At 46.2% G+C, this 19935-nt stretch overlaps 1 protein-coding gene across 1 annotated transcript in view; it reads right to left on the bottom strand.

Moving 5' to 3' along the window:
- CMTM4 (CKLF like MARVEL transmembrane domain containing 4) overlaps positions 1-18042 on the bottom strand; it is a 64900-nt gene extending 46858 nt beyond the window's left edge. The window contains exon 1 of the mRNA XM_079906519.1: positions 17516-18042. Within this exon, the coding sequence (XP_079762645.1) occupies positions 17516-17701 (186 nt within the window). The 5' untranslated portion in view covers positions 17702-18042. The remainder of the gene's footprint in view (positions 1-17515) is intronic.
- Between the last annotated feature and the right edge of the window lie 1893 nt (positions 18043-19935).

Raw genomic sequence — 19935 nt, 5'->3', positions numbered from 1 at the left:
TAGTAGTCTTTTTTTTTTTTAACCACAGAGACAAATACTTTTATAATCAGAAAAATTTTTTCCTCATTTTGGAAAATAGCATTCAAGTTAAAAATGTGATATTTATACTACAGATCAATCTATATATGACTTAGGCTGTGGGCTCCTTGACATAAAGGAGCTTTGTAAGCCTCATACAGTACCAGATTCCCAAAAGACATTTTACCAGATGTGTGTCTGGAGAAGGAAGAATAAAATATGCAAGGCTTCTCACGAGAAGTGGTAACTTCTCTGGCATCTCTGAATTAAAAAGAGGGGAAGAAATCAGGCAAGTGGCAAAGGTAGGTCTGGATGGAGGGAGACCTGTCAGTGATGGCAAAGAGGCAGAATAGATCCTGACACGGAAGGAAGGCAGGGAAGCAGACCGAGAGGGAGACCAGGAAATCTGGAAGAGGTGTGAAGCAAAAGACCAGTGTGCTCACTAAAAATCAGAGAGCTAACTATTCCATCCCTCTCCCCTCCCCTGCCTTCCCACCCCTAAGAGAAGTGACCCCGAGGCTGTTCCTTGCACAGGGGTGCCATGCTCAGGACCCCAAGTGCCTAACGGGGGCGGGTCCCTGACCCAAGGGCAGCCAACCCACAGGATGGCGAAGCACCTCTAATTTGGCCTGGCTAGGAAAGCTCCACCCAAATAGAGACAGTGGTAATCAGGCCAATCAGACACTCTCTGGAATTCAACCGCAGTCAGCAAGTTAGCGTCAGAGAGAGCAGACAGACCTGGGATGAACATTTTAAATAATCTATCAGAATATACTTATAAGATGTACATCAGAAAACGTAACGCCTGCAACTTTGTCTAAGCGTTCTTTTACGACTCCTCTGACCTTTTAGGAGTTGCTTTTTGGTTTATACTGTCATTTACATAAAATACCTAAGTGCACACACTGCAGAGCCTGAAAATGCTGTCCTGCACTTTTGTGCTGCTACTTAACAGTGAAATGTGGTTTGTTCCATAGGGCCTCTTACTATGGCAATTCCTTACAACAGGAGATTGTGTTTCCCACTGCTAACAAGTTAGGCAGCAATGTTTTTAACATACTCCCCTTTGCAGTCTTTTCCTCAGCCAGTTTTCTCTTCTTGGAAGTAACCAAGCAGAAGGTTCACATTTTATTAAGAAAACTGCCTTCCTCTGCGTAGTTTTCAACCTCCACTCAGGTCCGTGTCCAGACTTGCTGATGGGATTCTTTCAGGTTAACAGCACCCAGTCCTTGGCTACCTGAGACAGACACCCTGCCACGTGCTGCCCTCCACAGTGGGGCATGGCCCCTGTGCCCCTCCAGCCAGTTCTCGTCCCCAAGTTCTCAGACCAAGGCAGTCAGTGCTCACAAGCCCCTGCCAGATAAGCCCAACGGACAGATCCCCGTCCCTAAGCAGGCCCAGCTGGCAGCGGATGAGGCACTTGGCTGGCCTCGGGCTAGAACGGGGCCAGCACAGAGCTGAGCAGAGCCCAATCCTCTTTCAGATGTGATGAGGTCACAGGCTGGGCTATGAAGAGAGGACATGGGCCCTCTGTGGCCCAGGAGCCATGGGCTGCCCTTAATCCAGCAGCTAGAAAGAAAAACTGAGTCCTGCTGAGTGAAGCACTGACTCGAGTCCAAGATTCATGAGGCCCAGCTGCTTGGCCCTTCCAGGGTTCCCTCCAAGGCCTGGTGTACCTGGTCCTGCAGTCAACCCAAAGCAACCCACGTGTCTCTCTGTTCCTGGCAACTCAGAGCTGACCGACACTGCAGGGATGGGCTCAGCCTTGGGAGCAGCCCACCCAGTCAGAGGCGCCTCAGTGCTCACACCCAGACGGGAGCTCCTGGGGCGGAAAGTGTGTCAGGATATCTGCCCCGGCCTCGACTACCCAAGCACACATCATCAGTTGTTTGACGGATGTTCTAACAATAATTTAGGTTCGGAGCGGGACCGAAAGTTTAATTTCAACAACGTGGGAGCTCGTGTTTAAATGAGTCAGAAAGTTAACTTTTTATCTGTGTTCATCCATTCGGTCATGCAGTACTGACTTCATCTTCATGCACACACCTCACAGAGGACCACACAAAAGGCCAGAAGGCCCTGCACATGCTTACCAATCTAAAAAAAATCTGTTTTAAATACCGTATCTGGAAAACAAAATTTAAAGTTCACATTTTTGTTTTATTTGGTCTTATTTTAAAAATGCACTCCCCTATCTAGCTTAATATCATGGCTAAGCCACGCCTCTAAAATAAGTTTCCCAATTAAATAATCAAGACAGAAGCTGCTTCACATGGCACCCGTGTGCCAGTTAGAAACATTCCAGTCTGGGTGGCAGCTTGGCTTGGCAAGAGGATAGCAAATTAAAAACAGCACCTGCTCTGGACTGATGAATTGGGACGCTGCCTAGTACCAGGGCATGTGCCTTGGCAAGCAGAGCATGCAGGCTGGATCTCAGCCTCCCTCACCCTCTCGGTTAGACCCACGGTGCAGTGCACAATCTGCCCAACTGTACAAAGTAGCCTTGGACAATAGAGATTTAGAGCAGGAGCTCAGGAACTTTCTTTGTTCCTCTATGACAATAATAATAATAATACGGCTAAACTAATCTTGCTAAATCCTCTACTTGGCCGGTCTTGATGATCTGATTGTCAAATATTAAGAAGTTTACAAACCGGTAGAATTTTAAAATATTGTTTTACTTTGTTTTCATTTATATTGATCTGGTCTGAGACTCAATGATAGATTTCACAGTCCATTAAAAAAAAAAACAAAGGGACTTCCCTGGTGGTCCAGTGGTTAAGACTCCGAGCTCCCAATGCAGGGGGTCCGGGTTCAATCCCTGGTCGGGGAACCAAGATCCCACACGCTGCACGGCACAGCCAAAAAGAAAAAAACAAAAACAAAACTGCAGGTCTCCTACAGAACTCCATGGAGCTAAACACAGAGGAGACCCTTTACAAACTACTGGGCTCCCCCAGGCTTCCCTCAACCTGGCAATTCATCATTCTCTGTGGATTTCACTCATCTAACTAGCTTCGCAACCCCTAGGCCTGCAAAGTCTCAGACCAACAGCTGAAGCTTTCCCAAAGCGTCTAGTGAGGCAGGTGCAGTATCTCCCCAGCTGCCTCACCAAAACCACCTCTGAGCACAACGCCAGTTACATCCTCATCACCACCTTGGCCACCATGGCACATCTCGGGACCATGCAAACAGCCATGTGAATGAGTTCACCTGTGACAAGTGGGGGGGTCTGTCTCCCTAGCTTCAGCTCCAAAACCATACTTGAAAGGAATACAGATCGATTTGCTGGCAAATTATCCTGATGTCAATTTATTATCAGAGAAATTAAGGAACTAAAAGGCAAATTCTATCTACCAATATCAGGCTTTTGTTACAATCCAAACTTTGAGGGCTCCCAAGTCCGCTGCCTGCCCCAGTACATTCACTTGGGCCATTTGTCTGGGCTGAGTAAACACCTGAACTTTTTTATTTTTTTAATGTTTATTTATTTATTTACTTAGGCTGCGCCAGGTCTTAGTTTCGGCACGCGGGCTTCTTAGTTGCAGCATGCCTGCGGGATCTAGTTCCCCGACCAGGGATTGAACCTGGGCCCCCTGCTTTGGAAGCGCAGAGTCTTACCCACTGGACCACCAGGGAGGTCCCAACACCTGCACTTTAAACAGAGTATCACAGGGGAATCCCCTGGCGATCCCAGTGGTTAGGACTCCCCGCTTTTACTGCCGAGGGCCTGGGGTTCAATCCCTGGTCGGGGAACCAAGATCCCCCAAGCCGTGTGGCGCGGCCAAAATAAATAAATAAACAGAGTATCACAGGCAAAGACTTGATTTATCATATACAGGCTTTCCTAAAACTACTATCCTAGAAAATGTCTGAGGATGTTAACTATTCATCTGTCTTCCCCGTAATCACATAAAGGGTAAGGAAGATTATCAGAATTCACAGAGCTATCCCACATCTGGCTTCACCGAAAGGAATCAAACTGTCACCCTAGAGCAGGAGCCAGTCACAGGGGAAAGAACGCCAGCCTGAGGCCCAGGTTCCAAGATGACCAACAAACTGGACAGCCATAGGTAAGTCACAACTTCTCTAGGGTCAGGTTCCTCACGTGTGAAAGTGCCATAAACGTTAGCTTCAGTATCTCTTTGATGGAGAAATAAACAATGAAAAATAAAAACAAGGAATATAATAAACCTAACTGCCACCTCTTTACTCCCACTTGCCACGGTCCTTCCCGTCCCCAATCCTCACCTGGACTCCTCAGAGTCTCTTAGCAGGCTTTGGATCATCTCATCCTTCTCAAAGCCAGTCCTCACACCCTCTAACCCAGCGACAGCCAACAAGAACACGTGAGCCGTGTAAGTAATTTTAAATTTTCTAAGAGCCATATTTTAAAAAGTAAAAGGTAGAGTTCACTTTAATAGTAAATTTATATAGCCAAAATACCACCATTTCAACATGTAATTTTACATTCTGCTTTTTTCCTATTACCTCTTTGAACTCCAGCATGTTTTTTACACCTATGCACGCCTGAAAATTCATACTAGCCACACTGCTCAACAGCCACAGCTCTGACTGTTCCTCATCTCCTTCAGAAAATCCAAATTCATTAGCCTAACAAGTCAGGCCCAAACAGGGTCCCCCTCATCCCTCCCCTTCCATACCTCTGCCTGGTGAACCATACCTGGTACTTCCTTCCCACCCGTTTCCTGGGCTTGCCCTCAACTCCCAGGACCTGGTATACTCCTTCTCCACAGGACACACCACACCTCCTAGCCAAGCCCACTGTCCCCACCCCTATTACAGCACTTGGCTCCGGTGATCAGGAAGGTTGTGTACTTTCTCTGCCTCATACCAAACCCTCCTCCAAATGGACTGTGAACCCCTTGGAGGCAGGGACTTTTGTCCTATTTATGTATGTCTAACAGTATCTGGCCCAGCCTCGACGTTCACACACATATGAAGTAGAGATTTTTTTTTTTAAGGGGGAAAATACGTTAGAATTTTTACCAACATCTAGCTACTGACCTTGATCTAACTCTAAAGTTATCTAGCCAACTCTTAACCTGAAATTATACACATGTGTAGGGTTTGGACCAAAAATGGTTGAGAGAAAGTAGACAAGCTAAAGAAGCAACTACTGCTGGAAGAGCTGTTGCTCCTTGGGGTTTGTTTTTTTTCCACTGGCACAAAAAACTTTCAGCCTTAAACTGTTTTTCATAGCTGTGCTGGAATAAACGGGAAACCACAAAAATGAAGGCTTCCCTTGCACCAGTCATCAAATTGTAGTGGCAAGAAAGAAACCATTCAAAACTATCCACGTTTGATGAAACTCTGAACATTTTAAGTGTTTATTAACCCATTTAATTCCCAAATTTAACCAATCATTTGAAATGTTCGGAGACAAAATTCTGGATTCCAGTATTTCCTACAGACCTCTCCAATCTTCACTGGAGATGAAGGCCTCCCTTCTCAGGCCTCACAGAACGGCTGTTCTTTTATTTTCATCAGAGAGGTCCATAAAAACAAGCACAAGGACCCTCAGCCTCAATCCCAGTTGTGACTTCTTTACACACGTTAAGTGTCTGCTCTAAGGATTCTCAAAATACTGACGTGGCAGATCCTCAGTGACCCTCTCCCCCAACATGTTAATCAGAAAGCAGACAACTTTAGTAATAATTACAGAACCCCTGGTTTTCATTTTATACGTTCCTAAGCAAAAAGCTTGGCAAAGCCTCTTATGGTTTCCCCTCTTACAAAAATCTGTCTCCTAAGCAAAAGCTTCTGTTTCCTAGTAGCACTAGATACACTTAAAACTCACGGTTAAAAAAAGAAAAAAATCATTACAATGGCATTTTATTTCCATACTTTCTCCCCAATATTTTCCACTTACAACAGAGTCCAGAAGCTTATTTGCTTATAAATATATAAATGTTATTGTTCCCTTGTAGATCCCATGTTTTCAAATAATTTGACCTTACAAACTATGTTAAATAATACATGAACTGTTATTTTTTTTCTTTCTCCTGTGAAACAGATATGTGTATTCACCTGTTCATTCGGTGCCTCACTATGGGCCAGGCACTGTTTTAGACACTGAGGATACCTCAGGGAACTCAAAACACAAAGCCTCTGCTCTCGTGGAGTTGGTATTCTAGTTGGGTGGTAAATGCTGAGAAGAAAAGTAAAGCAGGGTGAGGGGGATAAAGAGCAGGGATGGGGGAGTGTCCTACTTTTGGCAGGTGGTCGGGGAAGGTCTCTGGAGCAGAAGAGAAGGACAGCAGTTCTGAAGAACAGAGCCAAGTGGGCATTTCTGGGAAGGGGTGGAGGGGATGGAAGAATAAACCTCAGATGCAAAGACTCTAAGGCAGGAGTCTGTTACTCAAAAAGTTAATCAAAGCTTCTGGTCAAGTGAAATAAATAATCAGTACCTTAAAACCCCAGTCAAAAAAGAAACTGGGCTTACTCTGTTTAATGCAGTTTATATTAGACTTTCTGAAACACAGTTGGTACCCAGCCCCTCAGTCTGATTCTCAACCCCCACTTCTAAATTAATAAACTCAGGGCTCCCAGGGGACCCCCCCCCACACTCTGAAAACCAGTGGCAGACCCCACCATTCTATGTGAGGACACAAGGCCACACACGAGAGGTGCTGAGAGGAGGGCTGGGCGCCACCCCTGCCTTTAAGTGAGAATTTTTCACACAAAAATCCCCCCCATCAAGAAGTTAAACCGCTTCAAAATAAGATAGTTTCCAAACGCTAAAAAGGCAAGATCTTCTCCCGAAGGAGGTGTCACTTTCTGACCTCCGTACCCTTCTACTCATCTGTCCCCTCTTCAGCCAGCTGCAGGCCTGTTCCCAGCTCTGGACCACTTTGAACTGAGCCTTTGAAAGTTTAAACTGGCTCTTCGCCACCAGACAAGATGCTGAGGCCATCCCCTCGTCCGGAGGTGCCCTGCTCTCTTACTCTCTGCCTTTCCTCCTCCTTCTAGACTCTCTGAAGTCTCACCCTGCTAATGAATCCAAATCCCAGTTCATCTCGCCCTGCCTTTTACCTCTCTTGCACACACAGGAATCGTCTTATTTTCCAAACAAAAACCTCAGGACTCACTGTCAATATATGGTACTTGCTGCTCTAATTTCAATGCTTGGAATATTTCATAATTTAAAAGTACAGTAATTTTTTAAAACTTAGGATGTACTTATATATGGTCTGAGACAGCACAGAAAATTGAGACTGGGGAAATTTAGGCTCTGTGATCACAGTTACAGGCCTTTGACTATTGCGCTATGCTCTAACAAACAACTTTATTTTCCAAAGAAATACGACATCACCCTACAAAAGGATTCGGAGCTACTTCCAGGAATGAGGATGAAGAGGCAGTGAGTAATAGCTGTGGGTTGAAGGCCAGACTGCTGCTATTTCCAGGTCATTTCAACAGCTCAGGGAGCTAAATGGACCATCATGGAACATAATCAGCTTTGGCAGCCATACAGACCTCAGCCCTTAATGGGGTGGATCACATATGTGCTGCATCTCAGGTAAATCCAGCACTACCTCTAGGCTGGAAACATGCCTCTCTCCAGCATGCAGGTAAGCATCCATTCATTCTACCAGAAGGGAGAAGCATCATGGATTTGGCAGGGCATGTACACTGCCCTTGCCCCCTCTAAGCATCCTATTAAGTGCCATGACCTGGGAAAGGCTCTTAGTACTTTGTAATTAAGAAAAAAGGTCATCAGGGACTTCCCTGGTGGTCGAGTGGTTAAGAATCCGCCTTCCAATGCAGGGGACACAGGTTCGATCCCTGGCTGGGGAACTAAGATCCCTCGTGCCACAGGGCAACGAAGCCCCGTGCGCCGCAACAAAAGATCCCGCAGGCCGCAACTAAGATCCGACGCAGCCAAATAAATAAATATTTCTTAAAAAGAAAGAAAAGATAGGGCTTCCCTGGTGGCGCAGTGGTTGAGAGTCCGCCTGCCGATTCAGGGGACACGTGTTCGTGCCCCCGTCCGGGAAGATCCCGCATGCCACAGAGCAGCTGGGCCCGTGAGCCATGACCGCTGAGCCTGCGCGTCCGGAGTCTGTGCTCCGCAACGGAGAGGCCACAACAGTGAGAGGCCCGCGTACCGCAAAAAAAAAAAAAAAAAAAAGAAAGAAAGAAAAGATAAAAGGTCATCACAATGATCATTTTGAGGTGTACAGAAATATCAAATCGCTATGCTGTATAACAGGAACTAACGTAGTGTTGTAGGTCAATTATACTTCAACATCAAACTCATAGAAAAAGAGATCAGAATTGTGGTTACCAGAGGCGGCACGCAGGGGAGAGGGGGATGGATGAGGGTGGTCACAAGGTACAAACTTCCAGGTACAAGATAAAGAAGTACTAGGGATGTGATGCACAACATGGTGCGTATAATAAACACTGCTGCTGTTATATATGAAAGTTAAGCGAGTAAATCCTAAGAATTATTCTCATCACAAGGAAAAAAAGTTTTTTTTCTATTTCTTTAATTTTGTAACTATCTGAGATGGTGGATGTTCACTAAACTTATAGTGGTAATCATTTCATGATGTATGTAAATCAAATCATTATGCTGCACACCTTAAACTTATACAGTGTCTATGTCAAATATATCTCAATAAAACTGGAAGAGAAAAAATAAATTTTTTTAAAAAAGAAAGAAAGAACCAAGGTTTCCAGGGCTATCAAGAAAGAAAAAAAAATTTTTTTTAATTTTGGCTGCACCAGGTCTTATGGTATGCAGGATCTTTTAGCTGCTGCATGTGAACTCTTAGTTGCGGCATGTGGGATCTAGTTCCCTGACCAAGGATTGAACCCTGGTCCCCTGAATTGGGGGCATGGAGTCTTAGCCACTGGACCACCAGGGAAGTCCCAAGAAAAAATTAATTTGGCCCTATGACCCAGGAGGAGTCCTGAAGGTCTTACTGAACTCAGCATTTCCCAGTGGTAAGTTCTTGTGGGTAAGCACACTGTTAACTTGGGATAAAGTGAGACCTTTACATATGTTGTAGGACCAAGTCCATATATTTTTTTTAATGTTCAGAAATGTAATGATATTGCCCTTTGATCTAGTAATAGCACTCCCTGAAATTTAACAAAAAATAGTCACAATTCAAAAGAAGAATGAAGGACATTTACTGAAGGATCCTTCCTAATAGCAAAATATTGGAAACCATGATCAGGGGATCTTATGCAGCCTTTGGAAGGGAAAAATTCCAAAGTGGTTTTCATTTGACTAAGATTTTTTCCCTAATCTCCTTCAATGTTACAATGTTTTTTTAATTGAGATATAACTGGAATATAACATTACATTAGTTTCAGGTGTACAACATGATTCAGTATTTCTATATATCAATATTTGTATCAATAATGATATACACATTATCACAATAAGTCTTATTTAACATGCATCACCATATATAGTTTAAAAAAATTTTTTTCTTGTGATGAGAGCTTATCAGATCTATTCTCTTAGCAACTTTCAATTACAACTGCAATACAGTATTATTAACTATAGTAGCCAGCCCTATAGGGTAGATTCCTTTCAAATGGGAGAAATTTTTTCATTAGCATCAACAAATTTATTAAGCACCCACAATTGTGCAGAAGGTTTCTTTTTAAAAAAAAAAAAAACAGGAAAATAGATTGAAAAAACTTTTAAGCTTCAAGTTTCTTCAAGATGTCTGTACTGTATTATCTAAATCATTCTCCCTAAAAGAGCCTCCAAATTAAAAGTAAGAAAGTAATAAAAGGTTAACTAAAGATTATGATTGGTATAATAGCTTTAAGGCTAACCTATACTAAGGTAGAGCTAGTAACAGCTGATGCTTTGGGAATTTTTGAATAGAAGATATCTGCATGTGGTATACAATTCAAATACAGTGAAAAATAAATCTCCCTTCCACTCTGACCCTTGGTCACCCAGTTTCCCAATTTGTACCATTCCAGAGATATTCGATAGTGGTAACAGGTTGGTGTGACTTCCATGTGAGAGACACTTTGCTAAGGACTTTGTACGGAAGGCTCACAGGTGCCAGTAACACTCTCATCAGCCCTGATTTACAAATAAGGAGACCTGCTTGTGTCCTGAAGTGAACAAGCAACTGGCCAAAAGTCTCATGGTGATAAGAGACATAAAGTCCATACTCTCAGAGCCCCTCCCCATCCCAGCCCCCAACACACACACACACACACCCCTAAACTCCATGTTCTATCTTCATGTTGTGTTGTTCCCTCTGCCCTCAAAACCAATCCTTCATCATCCCTCTGCCTGGCTAACCTGACTTTCCGTATCAATTTTAGAATCAGCTTCTCTATCTAAAAAAGTCTTGCTGGGATTTTGGGATAGTGTTAAACCTACAGATCAATCTGTGGAGAAGCGATACATATTTTTTTAATTTATTTTTTTAAAGCTTTTATATATTTTTTTTAATTTATTTTTGGCTGCATTGGGTCTTCGTTGCTGCATGCGGGCTTTCTCTAGTCGCGGTGAGCGGGGGCTACTCTTCGTTGCGGTGTGCGGGCTTCTCACTGTGGTGGCTTCTCTTGTTGCGGAGCACAGGCTCTAGGCGCATGGGCTCAGTAGTTGCAGCACGCAGGCTCAGTAGTTGTGGCTCACGGGCTCTAGAGCACAGGCTCGATAGTTGTGGCGCGGCATGTGGGATTTTTCCCGACCAGGGTCAAACGCATGTCCCCTGCATTGGTAGGTGGATTCTCAACCACTGCGCCACCAGGGAAGCCCAAGAAGTGATATTTTAATAACTATATTGAATCTTCCAATCCATGAGCACAGTATGTCTGCCCACTTATTTCAGTGGTCTTTGATTTCCTTCTTCGGTGTTTTGTAGTTTTCAGCATGTAGATCCTGTACATGTTTTGTTAGATTTAGCCCTAAGTATTTCATTCTTTTTAGAGCTATCATAACTGATATGGGTTGCTTTTTTTTTTTCAATTTCAGTTTCCAATGATTGATTGCTAGGATATAAAAATATGATTGATTTTTGTGTGTTGACCTTGTATGCTACCACCTTGCTGACTCACACATTAGTCCTAGGAGCTTTTTTATAGATTTCCATGGGATTGTCTACATAGACAATCATGCCATCTGCAAATAGGGAGTTTTTCTTTCTTTCCAGTCTGAATGCCTTCTATTTATTTTTCTTGCACTGGCTAGCACTTCCAGTAGGATGTGGAAGACAGAAGAGACATGTGGTGAGAACAGACATCATTGCCTTGCTCCCCATCTTAAGGGGAAAGTATTTTCACCACTAAGTATGTTAGCTGTAGATTTCTGGCAGATGCCCTTTTCCAGGTTGAGGCAGTTCCCTTATCTTACTAGTCTTCTTGGCCACATTTATCGTGAATGAATGTTGAATTCTGTCAAAAGTTCTTTTCTGCATCCCCTGACATAATCAAGTGCTTTTTGTGCTTTAAACTGTTAGTATGGCGGATTATATCTCCTGATTTTGGAAAACTGAACCAGCCTTTTCTTCCTGGGATAAGTCACAATGATTGTCCTGTACTATTCTTTTTACATAACATTGCTGGATTCGATTTCCTAGATTTCCTAGTAGTTCGTTGAGGATTTTTGTGCCTTTGTTCATGAGGATGATGTTCATGAGGATGAGGTCTGAAGCTTTCTTTTCTTGAACCATCTTTGTCTGGTTTTATAAAACAGATGCGTACTAGACACTTTCATGAGGTCTTGGATGATAATTTTACTATTTTTAATCATCATAAAAACTTAAGAGTGGTTTTAATCTTTGCTTAAATTCTGCTAGAATTTATTTGACTTCAAGTTTTTGACCAGGAAGACAACTCCCAAAGATAACAAACTGCCCAAAGGAAAATGGGACTGTTTTATAAGGAGCCACCTTAAGGTAGAAGTGAGAATCCAATGCAGTGAAACTACTTCACTGGCCATTCTGTGCACGCCCCTGCCCTGCTTCTGTATAGCCCAAGAAAGCCAGAAAGGTGAGGGAAGTGCTCACCAGCATGCGATGAAAAACTGACAGTTTCCATCAAATAAAAGATACTTATCACCCAACCCTGAAATGCAAACGCTCACATCTGTCTTTGAGTTACCTAAGAAAGCACCTGTCAAACATTAACCGTTTAGTTCTTACAATTCCTAAAATGCTCAGTCATTACCACTCACATTCTACTACGGAGGAAGCCAAGAAACAATGGGGTTAAGAGATTTCAAGGAGATCAGCAGAGCTAAAATTTGAATTTAAACATCACCTATTACCCAACTTTGTTTAAAAAATAGTCCTAGGGCTTCCCTGGTGGCGCAGTGGTTGAGAGTCCGCCTGACGATGCAGAGGACGCGGGTTTGTGCCCCGGTCTGGGAAGATCCCACATGCCGCAGAGCGGCTGGGCCCATGAGCCATGGCCTCTGAGCCTGCGTCCGGAGCCTGTGCTCTGCAATGGGAGAGGCCACAAAAAAAAAAAAAAAAATAGTCCTAAACAAATGCAATGCAATGTCAGAAGGTCAATCAGTCATGGGAGGGGCTCAAGAAAGGGATCCAGGGACTTCCCTGGTGGTCCAGTGGTTAAGACTCTGAACTCCCACTGCAGGGGACTCAGGTTCGATCCCTGGTCAGGGATCTAAGATCCCACATGCCACGGGGCGCAGCCAAAAAATAAAATAAAATAAATGTAAACAAAAAAGAAAAAAAAAAGAAAGGGATCAGAAGCAAAAGAGCTCCTTGAGAGGTGTTTTTGGATCTTAAAAGCTGATTCTGCTCTTGGCTCTTTTGAGAAGGCCTATCCCCTCAAGGCAGAAAGTGGCAGGTCTGCTGGGTGAGGAACAGGAACTGCACACCTAGGGACAGCGCAATGGCCACTGAGAAATCAAAACCCTTGTTAAGTGTATCACTTCAGCACGTAAAAGTCACCCAGAAAGTCACCAGGCTGACCAAAGACCTCAGAAATGTCCTTGGAGTCAAGGTCTCCTCTGCTCTGTGGAACAACTCAAAATGATGTGTTCAGGAGGCAGGAAAGAGCACACCACCTGGATTCAAATCCCAGCTCCACCAACCACTAGCCACGTGACCTTAAACGAGTCATGACCTCGGTGCTTCTAACTTTCTCAACCATAAAATAAAGGTGATAACAGTAGAGTAAGCACTCATTAATGATGCCTGCTGTTGTGATTCAGAAAGTTGTCCCATCTAGGTCCTGTCCTCTTCTGACACTGTCCTAACATCATGGTATAAGAGATAGTACGCCCCACCCCAATCCCAAGAGCAAAATTCTTCTTTCAACCAAGTGCTTTGGAAAAAAAAATCAAAACCAAACAATAAACAAAAGGCCCCTGGGCTTCCCTGGTGGTGCAGTGGTTGGGAGTCCGCCTGCCGATGCAGGGGACGCGGGTTTGCGCCCCAGTCCAGGAGGATCCCACATGCCGCGTAGTGGCTGGGCCCGTGAGCCATGGCTGCTGGGCCTGCGCTGCGCAACGGTAGAGGCCGCAGCAGTGAGAGGCCCGGGTACCGCAAAAAAAAAAAAAAAAGGCCCACATTAACTATTTCATTAAATGATGTCTGAGAGCTAAAAACCAATAAGCGCTCACAGAATCCACATTCAAAAGAAAGAAGAAGGTATTTAAATCAATAGCTTAAACCAACTCTTTTCCTACAAAAAGTACATTTATATTGTTTGAAATAACCACAGGAGATACTCTCCCCAACTAAGAAATAGGTATGAGTTTCTTTTCTTTTTTTTGCGGTACGCGGGCCTCTCACTGTTGTGGCCTCTCCCGTTGCAGAGCACAGGCTCCGGACGCGCAGGCTCAGCGGCCATGGCTCACGGGCCCAGCCGCTCCGTGGCACGCGGGACCCTCCCGGACCGGGGCACAAACCCGTGTTCCCTGAATCGGCAGGCGGACTCTCAACCACTGCGCCACCAGGGAAGCCCCGAGTTTCATTTTTAAAACATATAATCTAGGACTTCCCTGGTGGCACAGTGGTTAAGAATCCGCCTGCCAATGCAGGGGACACGGGTTCGAGCCCACATGCCTCGGGGCAACTAAGGCTGTGCGCCACAACTACTGAGCCTGCGCCCTAGAGACCGCGAGCCACAACTACTGAAGCCCATGCGCCTAGAGCCCATGCTCGGCAACAAGAGAAGCCCCCACAGTGAGAAGCCCGTGCACCTCAACAAAGAGTAGCCCCCGCTCGCCACAACTAGAGAAAGTCCACGCGCAGCAACGAAGACCCAATGCAGCCAAAAATAAATTAATTTTTAAAAAGATATAATCTATGAAAATGCATTGATTAATTTCCATAATATTTCAGATTAGTTTTACTATCAAATAGCATTCCATTTAAAATATCGATTTAACTTTTAAATCACTAGGAAGTAAACTGTCTTTAATTCAAATATATATAATTATAAAATTATAATTATAAAATATATAATTATAATTTGGGGGTGGCATTTTCACCAAGTTTCTTTAAAGACAGGAAGTATTAGTTAGCAACAGTGACAACTGACGTTTTATTACACACTAACTAAGCGCCTAATAAACTAGGTGCTAATTTCTACATACTACCTCATTCTCTTAATCCTTTTTGAGAGATATAGGCTCATTTTACAGAAAAACCTCAGCTTTGAGGTTGACTATTTACGGTTCTGATAGACAACTGATTGCTAGTACTGTGTAAGGTTTTAACACTAAAATGATACAGAAAGGTAAGTCTCAAACTTTAATGTGCACGAGAATCTCCCGGAGAATCTTGCTAAACTGCAGATTATGATTCAGAAAGTCTGGGGTTAGGCCTCTGATTCTGCATTTCTAATAAGCTCTCAGGTGCTGGCAATGCAGCTGACCACACTTGGAGCAAGGACCTGCAGGTGGCAATAGGCCACAAACCACAAAAAATGTCTCTAAAACCTAAAACGAAAAAAAGTCAAATTTTTTCTCAAAAACTTATATTAGAATTAGAACTTATATTAGACATATTTCTTGATGGGATTCTGAGCTTTGTAACATCTTAGAAATATCTTCAGGGACTTCCCTGGCGGTGCAGTGGACAGGACTCCATGCTTCCGAGGCAAGGGGCACAGGTTTGATCCCTGGTCGGAGAACTAAGATGCCCCACGGCATGGCCAAAAACAAAAAGAAATATCTTCATAACGACTCTTGTCTTCTTTTCCAGTTTAAGTTGAGAGTCCACTATCTTGAAGTTTTGTGGCGGTTCTTCCCCCTAAAAACCCTGATTTTTTTTTTTAACAAGGCTGAAAAGCTAAATGCATGGAACTGTTTCACGTTGCCATACCCTTCAAGCAGGTCCCCATCCTTCACTCACCCACACATAACATAACCTCTCGCTGTTTAAATTCTAGAGATTAGACAAAAGACAAGAGTTAGGCGAGATTTTAGGGGCTGGGCCCCAAAGTTCTTCCAGATGAAAAGTAAAGCTCTACAAAAAAAAAAAAAAAAAAAAAAACAGCACCTTACGAAAAGGCAGTGATAAATACCACTGGCTTCCATTTCTGGCTTTAGGTGACAAAATTCCAACAATTAGGTGATATCTAACATTTTATATAAACTACTGGATTTCATTCTTTTATCAGATCTTTTGAATGGCAAGCTCTATGTACTTTCAAAAGTCCAGAGTAAACAAAACAAGGTACTTAACAAGGCCCTAAATTCCACCTGGGCCCAGGTTGCCTCCCATCCTGCTCTTTAATTCACTTCTGATTATCAGTGCTGTACTCAAACATCAGCTAGCTGCCTCTTTTTAAAGGCAGTTATACACCTCCCCCACTCCTCCATTCACTTTGCTAACAACAATGCCTAACTACAGAACAAATATATCTCTTGGAACATTCCACTTTACCAGATAAGGTCAGTTTAAAATTCTAGAGAGGAATAACCTGCTCCGTTTGTCTTTCCTGAGAGCCCTTCAAAAATACCCTCCTGCAATCAGCAGAACAAGCCTTTCACCCGAGCGAGAGAGCGAGAGAGCGAGAACAGTCTATGATTCTGCAATTTACAAACACTGAGACCTTTATTTAAAGGATATCCACACATTAAATGATTCCCAAGGAACCTTTATCTATGTACTCAAGTAAGCACAAGAAGACCAATGCTTGGAAGAAACAAAATGCACATACATTGCACCTCTGTGCAAATGGCTTCTCTAGATGAGAAGTCGCTGCCAGGCCTCAGAGAAAGGCCTACCTGTGTCAGGGGATATAGGGACAGTTTTTTCCGAACTGGAGTATGCTCTATCCACAGCAGAGCTAAGTAACAAACCAAAGAGGCCTGTTAGAAAACCACAAAAGAGGGGCAGAGGGGACAGGCCCCTGCCCTGAACACCCTGAAAGCTAAAAATAAGAATTCTGAGAAATGAGCTCTACCATAGACAAGCCCAAAAGAAAGTTCTCTGTTTCTGTTACCTCCAAACCTGGCTGCCCTCCCACAGTGATTTAACTCTGGGTACCAACTGGGCAATGCCAGCCACCGTGCTGGGGCGGAGGATTCAGGGATGCCGGTTCTACCTTCTGGGCTAATTAGAAGGAATCAAAACCTCTGCAGCAGGGACTTCCTTGGTGGCCAGTGGTTAAGAATCCGCCTGCCAATGCAGGGGACACTGGTTCGAGCCCTGGTCCAGTAAGATCCCACATGCCGTAGAGCAACTAAGCCCGTGCACCACAACTACTGAGCCTGCACTCTAGAGCCCGGGAGCCACAACTATCGAGCCCACGTGCCACAACTACTGAAGCCCGAGTGCCTGGAGCCCGTGCTCCGCAACAAGAGAAGCCACCGCAATGAGAAGCCCGTGAAACGCAACAAAGAGTAGCTCCCACTCACTGCAACTACAGAAAGCCCCCGTGCAGCAACGAAGACCCAATGCTGCCATAAATAAATAACAAAAAACAAACAAAACCTCTGCAGCATAAACTGGAGACTCTGGGCAGATCTGGGCTCCCCCAATGCATCTGGACTACATGCCTCCATTCAACATTTATTTGAGCGTCTACCATATGCCCAGCACTGTGCTGGGCGCCGGGGAAGAAACCGAGCCACAGTCCCCAGTGGTGGAAGCCGAGACAAACGAGGACCATCCGGAGGAGTGGAGGATGTGCGGGCCCCGAACACCTAACACAAGTTGCTATGACCAGCAGTACCCAGGGGACAGCATGACCGCGGCCGGGTTTCGCTCACCACCAAACCCAACAGTGAAAGAGGCTCGCGACAGCGAAGGCTGGAGTAGACAGGAAGGCCCGGGGGCAGGTGTTCAGGTAGAAGGCGCACACCTGAGGCGGCAGGGTCCCCAGGGGAGGCGGGAGGGCGGCACGGGGACCCAGCGAAGGAGAGGGAGCGCATGGACTGGGGCCATGGGAAGCGAGTGCGCGGTGGAGGCCGGCCGGGCCTGCGCCCCCTGAAGCGGGAGCAGGGAGGGAAGGCGCGCGGCTAGGCCGCCCGCCGGCACCTGGGGCCCCGCCCGGCACCTACCACTTGGGCGACCTTGAGGCAGCCAAACGCGCCGCGCAGGTAGTCCGGGTCGCAGCGCAGGCCAGCCAGCCCGCGGCGCTGGCTCACCGGCTCGGTGGTGGGCTGGTACGGACTGCTGGCGCCCGAGATCATGGAGGTGCTCGAGGCCTCGCCCTCGAAGCCGTCCAGCTCCTCGCCGCTCCGCATGCTGCCGCCCGGCCCGGGCCGCCTTGCGCGGCTGGCCTCAGGCGCCCGGAGCTAGCGGGCTCAGCGGGGCCGCCGCATCGCCGCCGCCGCCGACGACGACTAACTGCCCGCACCGCCGCCGCCTCTGCGCCCGCCGCCCGGCTGCGGCCGCGGCTCGGTCCGCTCGGGCTCGGCTCCCGCCGCCTCGGCAGCGGAAAGGGAGGGAGGCGGGAGCTGGCGGAGAGGGAAGGAGGCGGGAGCCGGCGCGGCCAGCCGGGAGGGGGCGGAGCGAGTGCCCGCCCGCCGGCCGCTCGGCGGCGCTCCGCGGCTCCCGCGGGTGGAGGTGGCAGCCCGCGCTGCGGGGCCTCGGGAGGGCGGGGCGGAGCGGGGCGGGGCGCCAGGGCCTCTGGCTCCGCCCTCACCTGAGTACGCGCGGGGGTCGGGGCCGCGGCTGCGCGCCAGGCGATCATAGCGTGGGAGGGCGAAGGTCGGGGAAAGAGGGGTAGTGGAGAGCAGGGAAAATGGGGGTTGACGGAGGGTCGAGGTGGACCTAGGGGGCACGGAGCTGCTTTCCCAGAGCGCTGCCTCCGTTTCTTCCCTGGAGGAAGTGGGGTCTTCTTCAGGTAGGCCAGGGGACTTATCGGTGAAGACCAAGGTGTGCTGTGCGACCCCCGTACTGGAAACAGTACGGGGCCCAGGGTGGGCCTGACTTGGACTGTTTGACAAGAGGGGGCTAAGTGTCTGGGCTCCCACACTGGGCAACAAACCAGTACCGAAGTCAGGGACTGAACGGGACAGGGGTGAGAAGTCGGGGTGAGTGAGGTCGCTTAGTACTGGGTCTGTAAGACAGACAGGCGGCAGTTATTTGTGAATAACTCCCAATGTACGCTCTGGATTCACCGGCCTGACGGAGAATGGGAGCTAGCCCACAGGAGACCCTCGGTGACTAACATTAGTTTCCTCTCTTAGCTGAAAAGGTTTTGCAATCTCTGCCTAATCACCAAGGCAGGTTAAGCACAGATTTTTGCACTGAAGGGCATTAATTAGGGACCAATTTGCAATTCAAGTGTAAAGGATAGTTTTAAGCTTAAGTAAAACACCGACTTTCTAAGAATTGTCCCTTTGGTATTGAACCCTCCCACACCACAAATATCTAGAGCTTACCATGCTTTAGACACTGAGGAAGGCACTTGAAACTGTTATTCCCATTTTACAGAAGACCAGACTAAGGTTTCAGACTGGTAGTCCCAGGCCACACAATTGGTGAGCAGAGCCCACTCACTTGCAAATTTTTTCACTACACAGTGTTGCCTAGTATATAATTCAGATGGGCTTGTGAACTTAGGAAGTGAGAAGCAGTAAATGTCATAACTCAGGAGATCTCAATTTAAAGGGCTCTCACCTTTTGGTTACCAAAGATGGGAACGACAATGACTCTAACACTCCATTCAGCCCACAAATATTTATTGGGCACTTATATGCTAAAGAATATGCTAGGACCTGGAGGTTGCCAATGAAAGATAACAAGTTGAATGGTTGGATGCAGACTCTGGCCTCTGCTTTCTCCCCGAATCCCAGTGAAAGGACAGTTACAGAGACATCTTTTAAGGGCATAAAACCACAGGGACAAAGAATGGGAAAGGAGACAATGGCAACAAAATGTTGGAAGCAGAAAAGCAAATGGGCAAGTGGTAGCTAACTTAGCAGATCCAAGAAAGCTAAACCCTAAGTTGGCACAGGGGAAGGCTGAAATGCAACCTAGGTCATATCACAGGAAAAAAGGCTCAGGAATGGGCAGCACCAAGCACATCTAGAAGTGGGGGGGTGAAAGCAGGAATTAAAAAAAAAGACCAAATGGAAGTCTTTTTAAGAAGCAAATGGGGAGGGCTTCCCTGGTGGTGCAGTGGTTAAGAATCCGCCTGCCAATGCACGCAACAGGTTCGAACCCTGGTCTGGGAAGATCCCACATGCCACGGAGCAACTAAGCCTGTGAGCCACAAATATTGAGCCTGCGCTCTAGAGCCCACGAGCCACACAAGAGAAGCCACCGCAATGAGAAGCCTGCACACTGCAACAAGAGTAGCCCCCACTCACTGCAACTAGAGAAAGCCCACGCGCAGCAATGAAGACCCAAGGCAGCCAAAAATTAATTAATTAAATTTAAAAAAAAAAAGAAGCAAATGGATCCCTGGATCCCCACCCATGACCATCCCCCAAGACTGGAATCTTTTTTCTCTGGAGAAGGTAAAACAGAG

Source organism: Stenella coeruleoalba (genome assembly GCF_951394435.1).
Source record: "Stenella coeruleoalba genome assembly, chromosome: 20".
NCBI classification, from domain to species: Eukaryota; Metazoa; Chordata; class Mammalia; order Artiodactyla; family Delphinidae; genus Stenella; species Stenella coeruleoalba.
This window is presented reverse-complemented; position numbering and strand designations above follow the sequence as displayed.